This window comes from Jaculus jaculus, chromosome 6, assembly GCF_020740685.1.
Source record: "Jaculus jaculus isolate mJacJac1 chromosome 6, mJacJac1.mat.Y.cur, whole genome shotgun sequence".
In the NCBI taxonomy this organism is placed as follows: domain Eukaryota; kingdom Metazoa; phylum Chordata; class Mammalia; order Rodentia; family Dipodidae; genus Jaculus; species Jaculus jaculus.
The window spans coordinates 152,948,754-152,961,655 of NC_059107.1; the positions used below are offsets into that span (position 1 = coordinate 152,948,754).

At 44.3% G+C, this 12,902-nt stretch overlaps 1 protein-coding gene across 5 annotated transcripts in view; it reads left to right on the top strand.

The window, feature by feature from the left end:
• Hmgxb4 (HMG-box containing 4) overlaps window positions 1-12,902 on the top strand; it is a 28,811-nt gene that overhangs the window by 8,732 nt on the left and 7,177 nt on the right. For 4 of the 5 annotated variants that reach the window (XM_045153046.1, XM_045153048.1, XM_045153049.1 and 1 more), the window contains 4 exons: window positions 8,094-8,175; window positions 9,845-9,909; window positions 11,201-11,306; window positions 12,398-12,567. In XM_045153046.1, coding sequence (XP_045008981.1) covers window positions 8,094-8,175; window positions 9,845-9,909; window positions 11,201-11,306; window positions 12,398-12,567 — 423 coding nt within the window. The remainder of the gene's footprint in view (window positions 1-8,093; window positions 8,176-9,844; window positions 9,910-11,200; window positions 11,307-12,397; window positions 12,568-12,902) is intronic. The other variant, XM_045153047.1, reaches the window with a different exon arrangement.

A 12,902-nucleotide genomic window follows, 5' to 3' on the forward strand; every position in this document is an offset into this window, starting at 1 on the left:
CAATAAACAATGATATTTCCCTCCGCTCCCCCATTTCCCCCTTCACAACTCTCTCCATCATATCCCTTCCTTCTCTCCATTAGTCTCTTTTATTTTGATGTCATTGTCTTTTTCTCCTATTATGACATGATAATGGCACATCCAGAAGACATAGATTGCTACTAGAAAATTTTCAGTGCCAGGGCCTTGAGCTCACAATGAGCCTCCTACCTCTGCCTGCAAGTGCTGGGATTTCAGCCATTTGGTTGTGTATGGGTGTGTGTTTTATTTTTTTATTTTTTATTTTTTATTTATTTTTTTGAGGTATGGTCTCACTCTAGCTCAGGCTGACATGGAATTCACTATGTAGTTTCAGGCTGGCCTTGAACTCATAGCGATCCTCCTACCTCTGCCTCCCAAGTGCTGGGATTAAAGGCATGTACCACCATGCCTGGCCTGTGCTTTAATTTTTTAAATATATTTTATTTATTTATTTATTTGAGAAAGAGAAAGAGGTGGGGGTCAGGAAGGGAGAGAGAATGGGCGCTCCAGGGCCTCCAGCCATTGCAAATGAACTCCAGATGCATGTGCCCCTTTGTGCACCTGGCTTATATGGGTCCTGGAGAATCAAACTGGGATCCTTTGACTTTGCAGGCAGATGCCTTAATCACTAAGCCATCTCTCTGTCCCGTCCCGTCCCCCCCCCCCCCGTTTTAATTTTTTTTTTAACAAGGTCTGGCTATGTAGTCCAGGCTAGTCTGAAATTTGTGATCCTCTTGCCACAGCCTCCTGAATCCTGAGACTTCTAGCATGCACCATTACACTTGGCCTTCCCTTTTCGGCTTTACATGCACTGACTATGCAGAAATCAAATGCTTGACCGTATATCCTCATGTCAATTCGGTTTTTTGTTTTTGAGAGCAACAGACAGACAAAGAGAAAGAGGCAGAGAGAGAGAGAGAGAAAATGGGCGCACCAGAGCCTCCAGCCACTGCAAACGAACTCAGATGCATGCGCTACATTGTGCCTCTGGCTTACGTGGGCTCTGGGGAATAGAGCCTTGAACCAGGGTCGTTAGGCTTCACAGGCAAGCGCCTAACTGCTAAGCCATCTCTCAAGGCCAATTCTGTTGTTTTTGCAGTGACCTCCTCCTTTTCATCTATTGAAGCTCTGCCTTCCCTTCAGTGCCTTGTCACGTCACCCCTTCTGAGATATCCCAAACTCGTGTCAGAATTAGTTCCCTTACCTGTCTCTCTCAGTGTACTGATGGTCTTCCCACTGAAGCTATCTTTGTGCGTATTCCATTTCTCCTATTAAGCACTGTGCATTCCTTCTTGGTAGGGCTGTTTTAGTCCCTCAACTCTTTCATGTCCTTGGCAAGCAATTTTCTCTATATCAAACAAACAAATATGTAGATGAAAACAGTAATGAAAAAGAAGAATGGCTAGGCATTGTGACGCTCACCATTAATCCCAGCACTAGGGAGGCAGTTAGGAGGATCACTGTGAGTTCAAGGCCACCCTGCAACTTCATAGTGAATTCCAAGTCAGCCTGGGCTGGATTAAGACCCTACCTCGAAAAACAAATTATATATATATATGATAAAGCAGAATGGAATAAAATTGTAAAGAATCTTAACATCCAAAATAAGGGACTTGGCAATGGTTTATAAGGCAGGTTTTAATATGAAGGCAGTGATAGTTTGAAGGAGATGATAGAGAGGCACAAGATGAAGCAGATGTGACAGACCAGCCGCAGGTTATGACCGTGACTCCCAGACTGGAAGCATGAGGGAAAGAAATAAAGAATAGATTGAGGACAATGAAGGAAAGTGGGCAAGATCTGGCAATGGGGAAGCTGGAAACATGAGCATAAGGGACACCCTCCCCACCCCCAAGGCTTTGGGTCTGGGTGTTTTATGATATAGTAATATTAGGTTTAGGAACCTAGCTCTTCTGTAGCCTCTACATGACTAGTATTTGCTCATTAATTTTAGTTTATAACAAAAACCTTCATAGGTTAATACTTGATTATGACCACCCCCCAAAAAATATGAAGTAGTCTTACTCTGAATCTAAAATCTAATCATTTATTCAACATATACTATTGGTGTACAATGTTTTTTTAAACCCGACCTGAGAATAAAATTTTCCTGGTAAACCGGGCATGGTGGTGCATGCCTTTAATCCCAGCACTTGGGAGGCAGAGGTAGGAGGATCTCCATGAGTTCGAGGCCACCCTGAAACTACATAGTTAATTCCAGGTCAGAGTGGACCAGAGTGAGACCCTACCTCGAAAAACAAAAAACAAACAAAACAAAAAATCCTGGTAAGTGTAAAAATACATCCTTTGCAGGGCTTGGTGGTGCACGCCTTTAATCCCAGCACTCAGGAGGCAGAGGTAGGAGGATTGCTGTGAATTCAAGGCCATCCTGAGACTACATAGTGAATTCCAGGTCAGCGGGCTAGAAGAAGACCCTAACTCGAAAAACTTTAAAAAAAAAAATCCTTTCGTGAACTCACGGTGATCCTCCTACCTCTGGCTTCCAAATGCTGGGATTAAATTGTGCTCCATCACACCCAGCTTGGGTTTTTTTTTTTCTTTTTAATTTTTTTTAAATTTATTTATTTGCAAGCAGAGGGCAAGAGAAATAGAAGAGAGACAGACAGAAAGAGAATGGACATGCCAGGGCCTGTAGCCACTGTAAACAAACTCCAGACGCATGTGCCCTTTGTGCATCTGCCTTACATTGGCCATGAGGAATCGAACCTGGGTCCTTTGGTTTTGCAGGCAAATGCCTTAACCACTAAGTCATCTCTCCAGCCTGAGTTTTTCTTTTAATTGTTTAATTTATTTAGTTATAGCCGGGTGTGGTGACACACGCCTTTAATCCCAGCACTTGGGAGGCAGAGGTAGGAAGGATCGCTATGAGTTCGAGGCCACCCTGAGACTACATAGTGAATTGCAGGTCAGCCTGGGCTACAGCAAGACCCTACCTCAAACAAACAAAAGAATTTTATTTGTTTATTAGAGAAAATGGATGCTCCAGGGCCTCAAGCCACTGCAAACTAACTCCAGACACACGCACCATTTTCTGTATCTGGCTTATATGGGTACCAGAGAATTGAACCTGGAGCCTTAGGCTTTGCAGGCAAGCACCTTAACCACTAAGCCATCTCTCCAGCCCACTAAGGATGGTTTTTGTTTCATTGTGTGTGTGTGTGTGTGTGTATTTTTATTAAGTAGAAACTTAACATCATATGTTGGTACCATGATTTCCCTCCTCCCTGCCCCAACTCCACTGAGGGCCCTCCTTAATGGGATTTATTTTGGTTTTTGAGGGAGGGCCTCACTCTAACTCAGGCTGACCTGGAATTCTGTAGCCACTGCTGGTCGTGAGCCTGTACACCCTCCTTTACAGAATTTTGACTTTTTTCCCTGTCATATCAAGATCTTCATCTTGGAGTAGAGAATGCCTTGGCCTGGTGGCCCTGGCAGAATAATACAGAGCAATACAGTGATGGCCAGGTCTATGGTAACTGTGGGGCTACTGACATTCCTTACTACAGGAGGAGGGGTGGTCCTGCCCCTCCCCCAGCTGCTCTGATCATAGAAATGCTGAAAGAAGAAACTCCACGACGCAGCTTCCACTGGGTCATCATCTCTGAGGGGTGAAACTGGTGATGCAGCTGCTTTGGGGTCACCCCCCCTCCCATAAGTAACCCAATAAACTCACAATTATAGCTAGTCAGGCATTAGCAAGACCATATTAGCAAGTGGAGAACAGACCCCACCCCCTGTTTCCCTGGTAAAAGTTAAAGGAAGCATTACAATCATCCCTCCCTAGGATTCAAAATACCATATGAAGAGAGGAGTGTAGAGGTGTCTGAGCTTCTGCTTAGACCCCTGAAGGGAAAAGCTACTTCAGAGGTACAAAGTCCTCTGGCCCTGCCTGGGTAGAGACAAAACATTCAATTATGGTCCCCTCCCTTAATTGTTATTTTACCTGTCCATCACCTGATCTGGAGACCACTCCTCCCCACCTATAGACATGCTAAGGAGGTAGGAGGAATAATAATCCTCTAGTGAGATTAGATACAAATAACCCTCCCCGGCCCCTCAGGAAAACTGCTTACAGATCTTCACTGTAAACTTGCCTGGCTTTCTGGGTTCTGACTGAGAAAAAGGTAATCATTTATTTTTCCTCTTTCAACCTCCCTAGGTACTAGATGAAATTCTCTACATGTTAACCCTGATACTCTGCCCATTCTGCTTTTTGTTCTTTTTTTTTTTTTCTTAATATATGTGAGAGGGAGAAAAAAGCAGAGAGAGAGGGCACACCAGGGCCTCCAGCCACCTTAAATGAACTCTAGATGCATGCACTCCCTTGTGCATCTGGCTTACTTGAGTCCTGGAGAGTCGAACTGGGAATCCTCTGGCTTTGCAGGCAAGCACCTTTAACCACTAAGCCATCTCTCCAGCCCCATGCCCATTCTTTTATCAATAAAATCTCCTTTCCTTAACTTACTCCTCTTTCTGTGCCTAATTCATCCTGTTCAGGAGACAAGGGCCAGCCAGTAAGAAAATCTACACTAGCCGGGGTGAAGAGAGGGCCACCTCTCCCCAGAAAAAGTTACCAGAATAAACACAGTAGAGGAAAGTTAGACTTCCTACCTGGTGAAAGGTAACCTGCGGTGGTGTCTGGTTTGCAGGGTTTTAGTGTTTTTCAGTGTTTGCTCTGGTTGCTGTTTTGCCTTGGGTACTGCTTCCAAGAAGGAGTGAAGTACTAATGTCTTAATTTCTATCTAAAGATCCTCCCCTTGGAGTGGTTGACCAATGTGACCAATGAGGAGCAGGATGCAATTAACATTACATATTATTACAAATTAACATTACAAACACCCCTTACTTTTGGTCTTCCTCAAAGTAATGCCTGTGAGGTTGCCACTTCAGAGGCATTGTTTCCATGTTTGTCCTCTGGGCAACCTCAGGCAGGCTGGGAGCCAGAGCCTGTTATCTGCTAATGAACTAAATCTCAGGTAAAGCAGACTGTGCTCTCCCTCTGTCCGAACTGCTGGTTAATAACAGTACGGGTAGGAGTTAGATGCCACCGTGTGCTGCGTGCCTGCTATGTGCTATGCGCGCAGAAGTGTTTGATGTATCGGTGTCAGTGTTGATTGATTGGTATCGTTGCTTTATGTGACATGGGGGAAGCTGGGTAGTAGTGTGGAGCCAGAATTCTTTCTAGAACATGTAGACAAGGCTACTCAGCACCTTTTTGTTTTTAATGTCCTGGGGAAGCAAACCTTACTTATGCTGGGCAAGTGCCCTACATGGTAGATGGGTTGCTTAGTTGGCTTAAGAGACAGGTCTCTGTGTAGCCCTGCTGGGTTTGAAGTTGGGATCCTCATGGCTCAGCCTCCCAAGTGCTGGGATTACAAGTGTGCAACACCATATTTGGCTCATAAACTGTGACAGATTTAAAAGTACATTCTAGGGGCTGGAGAGATGACTTAACAGTTACGGCATTTGCCTGCAAAGCCAAAGGATCCCAGACCCGTGTAAGCCAGATGTACAAGGGGGCGCTTGCATCTGGAGTTCTTTCATAGTGGCTGGAGGCCCTGGCATGCCTATTTTCTCTCTCTTTCTTCCTGCCTCTTTCTCTCTCTCAAATATATTTACAAAAGTACATTCCAGCTGGGCATGGTGGCACACGCCTATAATCCCAGCACTAGCACTCAGGTGGCAAAGGTATGCCATGAATTTGAGGCCACCCTGAGACTGCATAATGAATTCAAGGTCAGCCAGGGCTAGAGGAAGAAAAAGAAAAGCTAGGTGTGGACACGCACACCTAACACTGAGGTGAGATAGGAGGATCTCCATGAGTTACAGGTCAACATGGGCTAGACCTTACCTCACAAATAACAGTAGTAGACAGGTTGGAGAGATGGTTTAGCAGTTAAGCACTTGATTATGAAGCCTAAGGACCCCGGTTCAAGGTTCAATTCCCCAGTTCCCACTTAAGCCAGATGCACAAGGTGGTGTTTGTTTGCTGGAGGCCCTAGTGCGCCCGTTCTGTGTCTGTTTGTCACTGTCAAATAAATAAAAATATATAGGGCTGGAGAGATGGCTTAGCAGTTAAGACGCATGCCTGCAAAGCCTAAGGACCCCGGTTCAATTCTCCAGGTCTCACATTACCCAGATGCACAAGGGGGCGCATGCTTCTGGAGTTCATTTGCCATGGCTAGAGGCCCTGACGCACCCATTCTCACTCTCTCTTCCTCCCTCCCTCTCTCTGTCTCTAATAAATAAATAAAACTCCGATTTTTAAAATAATTACATATGTATGTATGTATGTATATTAGAGTGTGGTGGTGCATGCCTTTACTCCCTTACTCCTTAAAGTGAGGTAAGAGGATCATCAGGAGTTAGAAGCCAGCCTGGGCTAGAGTGAGATTGCCTTTGTTGCAGTCAGGTTCACATTGCTGGTAGAAATCAACCAACCAAGAGTAGCTTCTGGGAAAAAGAGATTTATTTTGGCTGACAGGCTCGAGGGAAGCTTCATGATAGCAGGGGAAAACGATGGCATAAGCAGAGGGTGGACATCACCCCCTGGCCAACATAAGGCGGACCATAGCAACAGGAGGGTGTGCCAAACATTGGCATGGGGAAACTGGCTATAAAGCCCATAAGCCCACCCCCAACAATACACTCCCTCCAGGAGGCATTAATTCCCAAATATCCATCAGCTGAGAACCTAGCATTCAGAACACCTAAGTTTATGGGGGACATGTGAATCAAACCACAACAGCCTCCAAAAAGGGGAGTGGAATGTTCAGTGAGTTCATTGAAGACCTGTGCAGGTGCGGTAGGAGCCTGAGGTGATGAGAAGTAGTAAATGGGGATTGGGTCTGGAGAGATGGCTCAGAAATTAAAGGAATTTGCTGGCTGGCCTTGATCTCACAACAATCCTCCTACCTCAACTTAATCCAACTTCTAGGATTAAAGGTATGCACTAGCATGCCCAGCAGGCTTTTAATTTTAATGGCGTCTAACCTATTATTTTTTCTGCCATAGAATATCGAATGTTTGGTGTCAAATGTAAAAACTCATTCCCAGCCAGGTCATGAGATTTTCTTGAGAAGTTTTGTGTGTATGTTCTCTTTAACTCTCTGGTTCCATAGTCTGTCTACATCCTTTGTTGTGGTGGTGGTTGTGCTTTCCAGCTGGTGGATGTCAGTCGCAGCACCATTGTCACTAGACTTTACTCCATTGTATTGACTCTGCTCCTTTGTCAGGGAACAGCTGGCTACATTATGTGAGTCTGTTTCTAGGCTCGATTGTGTTCACAGATACATTTGTCTATTCTTTGCCAGTCCATGCTGACTTGATCACTGTGGCACTGTAGTGAATGTAAGTCAAGTGGTCCCTCCTGCAACTTCTTCAACACTAGGCTGGTTATTCTGGGTCTTTTGCCTCTAACAGATAAATTTGTTTTTGTTTTTTGAGGTAGGGTCTCACTGTACCTCAAGCTGACCTGGAGTTCACTCTGCATTCTCAGGGTGGCCTCGAAATCACGGCAGTCTTCCTACCTCTGCCTCCCGAGTGCTGGGATTAAAGGCCTGTGCCACCAAACCTGGCTCTAACAGATAAACTTTGAATTAGATGGTTGATATCTACAAAGTAACTTGCTGGACTTTCTTGTCTCTTTTAAGGACCCTGGTTCAGTTCCCCAGGACCCACGTTAGCCAGATGCACAAGGAGCACATGTGTCTGGAGTTCGTTTGCAGTGGCTGGAGGCCCTGGTGCATCCATTCTCTCTCTCTCTCTCTCTCTCTCTCTCTTTCTCTCCCTCTCCCTCCCTCTCTCCCTCCCTTCCTCTTTCTCTGTCAAATAAATAAAAATAAATATTTAATTAAAAAAAGAGAGTGATTGGGGGTGATAAGATTGAAATACATTATATAAATATATGAAAAATATCAAAATGGAAAAAGGAATAAAATTACCCTGGTTAGGGGATCTGGTTAGTTGTGTAGAATTCTTCTTTAAGTGGAAAGGTACTAAACGTGGATTCTATTAACCCTTGCACCATTCTCTTTTCTATTTGGTATTAGCCAAAAAAGAAGAACATGTCAGCCTACCAGGTGTTCTGTAAAGAGTATCGTGTGACCATTGTGGCTGACCATCCAGGTATAGGTATGAACCTCCTTTTTTAATTTCCACTTTTATCTCTGTGGCAGTGCAGTGAATTAATTCTGTAGGAGGCAGCTTCTTTCCCACATTATCAGAGATAAGTTACAAGCCAGGCATAGTGGCTCATGCCTGTAATCCCAGCAGTTGGGATGCTAAGGCAAAAGGATTACTGCAAATTCTGGACCAGCTTGGGCTGCATAGTGAGATCCTATCTTAAATGAACAAAAAGAACACAAATTAGCCAGGCATGGTGGCGCAGGCCTTTACTCCCAGCGCTCGGGAGACAGAGGTAGGAGGATCAATGTGAGTTTGAAGCCACCCTGAAACTAGATTCCAGGTCAGCCTAGGCTCATATTATAAGGTCAAATAAAAAGATAACAGCTCCTAGGCATATAGCCAAAGGACTCATCTCATTTCCTTAGAAGTACATGCTCAACCATGTTTATTGCTGCTCAATTTATAATAGCTGGGAAATGGAACCAGCCTAGATGTCCCTCAACAGATGAGTGGATAATGAAGATGTGGCACATTTATACAATGGAGTTCTACTCAGCGGTAAAGAAAAATGAAGTTATGAAATTTGCAGAAAAATGGATGGACCTAGAAAGTATTATACTAAGTGAGGTAACCCAGGCCCAGAAAGCCAAGTGCCACATGTTCTCCCTCATATGTGGATCCTAGCTACAGATGATTGGGCTTCTGCGTGAGAATGAAAATACTTAGTAGCAGAGGCCAGTAAGGTAAAAAGGAGACATAAAGGGTAGAGAAAGGAAGGGAGGAGGATACTTAATAGGTTGATATTGTATATATGTAATTACAATGATTGTAATGGGGAGGTAATATGATGGAGAATGGAATTTCAAATGGGAAAGTGTGGGGGTGGGGAGGGAGGGAATTACCATGGGATATATTTTATAATCGTGGAAAATGTTAATAAAAATTTAAAAAAAAAAGATAACAGGAAAATGGGCTAGAGAGATGGCTTAGTGGTTAAGGCACTTGCCTGTGACGCCTAAGGACCCCGGTTCGAGGCTCGGTTCTCCAGGTCCCACGTTAGCCAGATGCACAAGGGGGCGCACGTGTCTGGAATTTGTTTGCAGAGGCTGGAAGCCCTGGCGCGCCCATTCTCTCTCTCTCTCCCTCTATCTGTCTTTCTCTCTGTGTCTGTCGCTCTCAAATAAATAAATAAAATTTTTAAAAAAATGAATCTTGCATTAAAAAAAAAAAGAAAAATTTAAAAAAAAAGATAACAGGCAGGGCTAGAGAGATGGCTTAGTGGCTAAGGCACTTGCCTGCAAAGCCAAAGGACCTCAGTTCGATTCCCCAGGCTTCATGTAAGCCAGCTACACAAGATGGCGCATGCATCTGGAGTTTGTTTGCAGTGGCTAGAAGCCCTGGCGTACTCATTCTCTCTCTCTGTCTTTCTCAAATAAGTAAAAATAAAATATTTAAAAATTAAAGAAGAAAAAGATAGCAGGAAGATATCTAGGAGATAATCCCTGGGAAAGATATATGAGGATTTGAGCCCATCTCATGATGACCCAAACATGGTAGGGCCTCGTTCGGTTCTGAGTCTTATAATACTTAAATCTGATACTCCAGACTTATTTCAGTTTTCTTTTTACTCTTAAGGTTTTCTCTGTTTTTTGTTTTCTTAACTCTTTTATGACAGATTTTGGGGAACTTAGTAAAAAATTGGCTGAAGTATGGAAGCAGTTGCCAGAAAAAGACAAACTTGTAAGTATACTTCTTATATGCATATGCAATTTCTTACTGTTTTTTGCCTTCCAAAATATATAATTCTGTTTTTTTGGGTTTTGGTTTTTTTTTTTTTTTTTTTTTTTGGTTTTTCGAGGTAGGGTCTCACTCTAGCCCAGGCTGACCTGGAATTCACTATGGAGTCTCAGGGTGGCCTTGAACTCACAGCGATCCTCCTACCTCTGCCTCCCGAGTGCTGGGACTAAAGGTGTGCGCCACCACGCCCAGCTCAAAATATATAATTCTGATCAGCCAGACAATGCTGAAAAGAGTTGGTTGGGGATGGGGGGATTATCAAGCAATACGATGGTTTAGCAGAGGACATTAACATTGTCAGTATCAGTCTATTCTAGGTAAGGATTTAACTGTGATAAGTCTTGATTACAGTGCAAAAAGAGAATCCAGAGTCACAGCCCCCTACTGTAAATACTTCGTCAGCCATCATCTGAGGGTCACCACAGGTCCCATCTCACCAACTAGTAATAGTGTACCCTCCTACCAAGAAGCTAATAAAACAGCCAGGCGTTCCACCTTGAAGACCGAGGCAGGAAGATTGTGAATTTGAGGCCAACCTGAACTAAGAATCTTATCTGAAAAAATCATGCCCCTCCCACCACCGCCACCTCCCAAAAAAGGAGCGAATAAGGAAATGATAAATAGTCCCTTTTGAGTCATGTTCTGTCACCTTCCAATTGGGAAGGGCATTCCTATAATCCCAACACTGGGGAGGCGAAAACAAGAAAAATCCTAGCTAGTCTAGCTGAATCTGTGAGCTCCAGTTCAGTGAGAGGCTGGGCATAGTGGCACATGCCTATAATCCCAGCAGAGCATTGCCATGAGTTCAAGGCCAGCCTGGAGCTACCAAGTGAGTTCCAGGTCAGCCTGAGCTAAAGTGAGATCCTGTCTAGGGGGAAAAAAAAAGTGCATGCACATAGGAGTACACACAAGACAGGTAGCTCTTACATATGAAGCAGTCTTGTTCACCCAGACAGATTACCCATGATGGCTTGCTGCTTTCCATTGCCAACCACGGCACTGGAGGATATACTTAAAGCACATGGACATACTTGCTTTGTGACTATATTTCAACCTTAGTGTTCTGAAAGTTGGCACTGAGGTTGGCCTTAGCACTGAGGAGTGTTCATGTTCCTCCACCTAAGATAGCAGTTCAGGGGCTCAGCCCTCACCACCGCCACCACCATGTTGGTGTTTCTTTCTAGCTACTTTCCCTTTGCTGTGTCTCAAATGTTCTTGCACTGCTCTGTTGCAGATTTGGAAACAGAAGGCTCAGTACCTACAGCATAAACAGAACAAAGCCGAAGCTACAACTGTGAAAAGAAAAGCATCCAGCTCGGAAGGTTCCATGAAAGTCAGAGGTAGCAGTGAGCACTTCCTGCAGCACCGTGGGGTTGGCTTCTTTACTGGGTGGGAAAGTGAGCTGCTTATTGTAAAAGCCTTAAAATCATATTTTATGTTATTTACTACACATTAATAATTTATTATGTGCTTAATCTATTGCTGTTATTACTGAATAGGCTGAAAAAGAAAAACAAGGTGTTCAGATGTAGAAAATCTAAGTCAGAGGACAGCAAACATCTAGAAAGATCCTTGAAGCAAGCTAGGCACTAGGCATGGTGCCTGATGACCACACATCCCAGCACTCAGGAGACTGAGGCAGGAAGATTATGAGTTCAAAGCTAGCTTAGATCACATACCAAGTTCCAGGCCAATCTAGATGATGCATTGAGCTCTATCCAAAAAGTCAATATTTAAAAGGCCTTTGTGTGCCGTATGCATTCTCAGGTGTGCATACGTTCTTTGTCATTCCTACCACCCTTTAAAAAAGTAAAGCCAGGGGCTGGAGAGATGGCTTAGCAGTTAAGCGTTTGTCTGTGAAGCCTAAGGACCTTGGTTCAAGGCTGAATTCCCCAGGACCCATGTAAGCCAGATGTACAAGGTGGCGCATGCATCTGGAGTTCGCTTGCAGTGGCCTGGCATGGTGGCGCATGCCTTTAGTCCCAGTACTCAGGAGGCAGAGGTAGGAGGATCACTGTGAGTTTGAGGCCAGCCTGAGACGACATAATGAATTCCAGGTCAGCAAAACCCTACCTGGCGGGGGGTGAGGGGGGCTTTTTTTTTTAAACTGCATTTATTATTATTTGCAAGCAGGGAGAATATGAGAATGGATGTGCCGGGGCCTCTTGTCAGGGCAAATGTACCAATTTGTGCATCTGGCATTTTACGTGGGTACTAGGGATTCAAACCTGGGGCATCAGGCTTGCAAATATCTTAACTACTAAGCCATCTCTTCAGCCTGTAAAACTGTTCAGTTCACACAAAAAGAAGTCATAGGCTAGGCTTAACCCACAACATAGTTTTTGCTAATGGCTGCATGAATAGGGAAAATCAGAAATAACATTTTGTGATGTTCAAGGCCATAAGCAAACTTTCATTCCTCTCTTTCCAGCTTCTTCTGTGGGAGCACTGCCACCCCAAAAGAGGTCTCCACCTACCACAATGCTGCTACCAGCCTCACCAGCCAAAGCTCCTGAGACAGAGCCCATTGATGTTGCTGCTCATCTTCAGTTGCTGGGAGAGTCCCTCAGCCTCATTGGACACCGCCTACAGGAGACAGAGGTGGGTACAGCCCGCCTGCTTGGCTTCTGTTTGGGTTCATCCCACATTTGTTGAGCAGCTACTGTGTATTAAACTGTGCCAGGTACTTGATGAAATGAAGGGATAGTAGAGACATCGAGAAATTGAGAAGCTATCTTTTGGCTCTCAGAGTTCATGCTAATATCATCCTATAGAAACAGTGCACAAGAAGTTTAGTGCAACTGTTGCTTTAGTCTTTTTTTTTTTTTTCTTGGTTTTTCGAGGTAGGGTCTCACTGTAGCCCAGGCTAACCTGGAATTCACTGTGCAGTCTCAGGGTGGCCTTGAACTCTAGGCAATCCTCCTACCTCTGCCTCC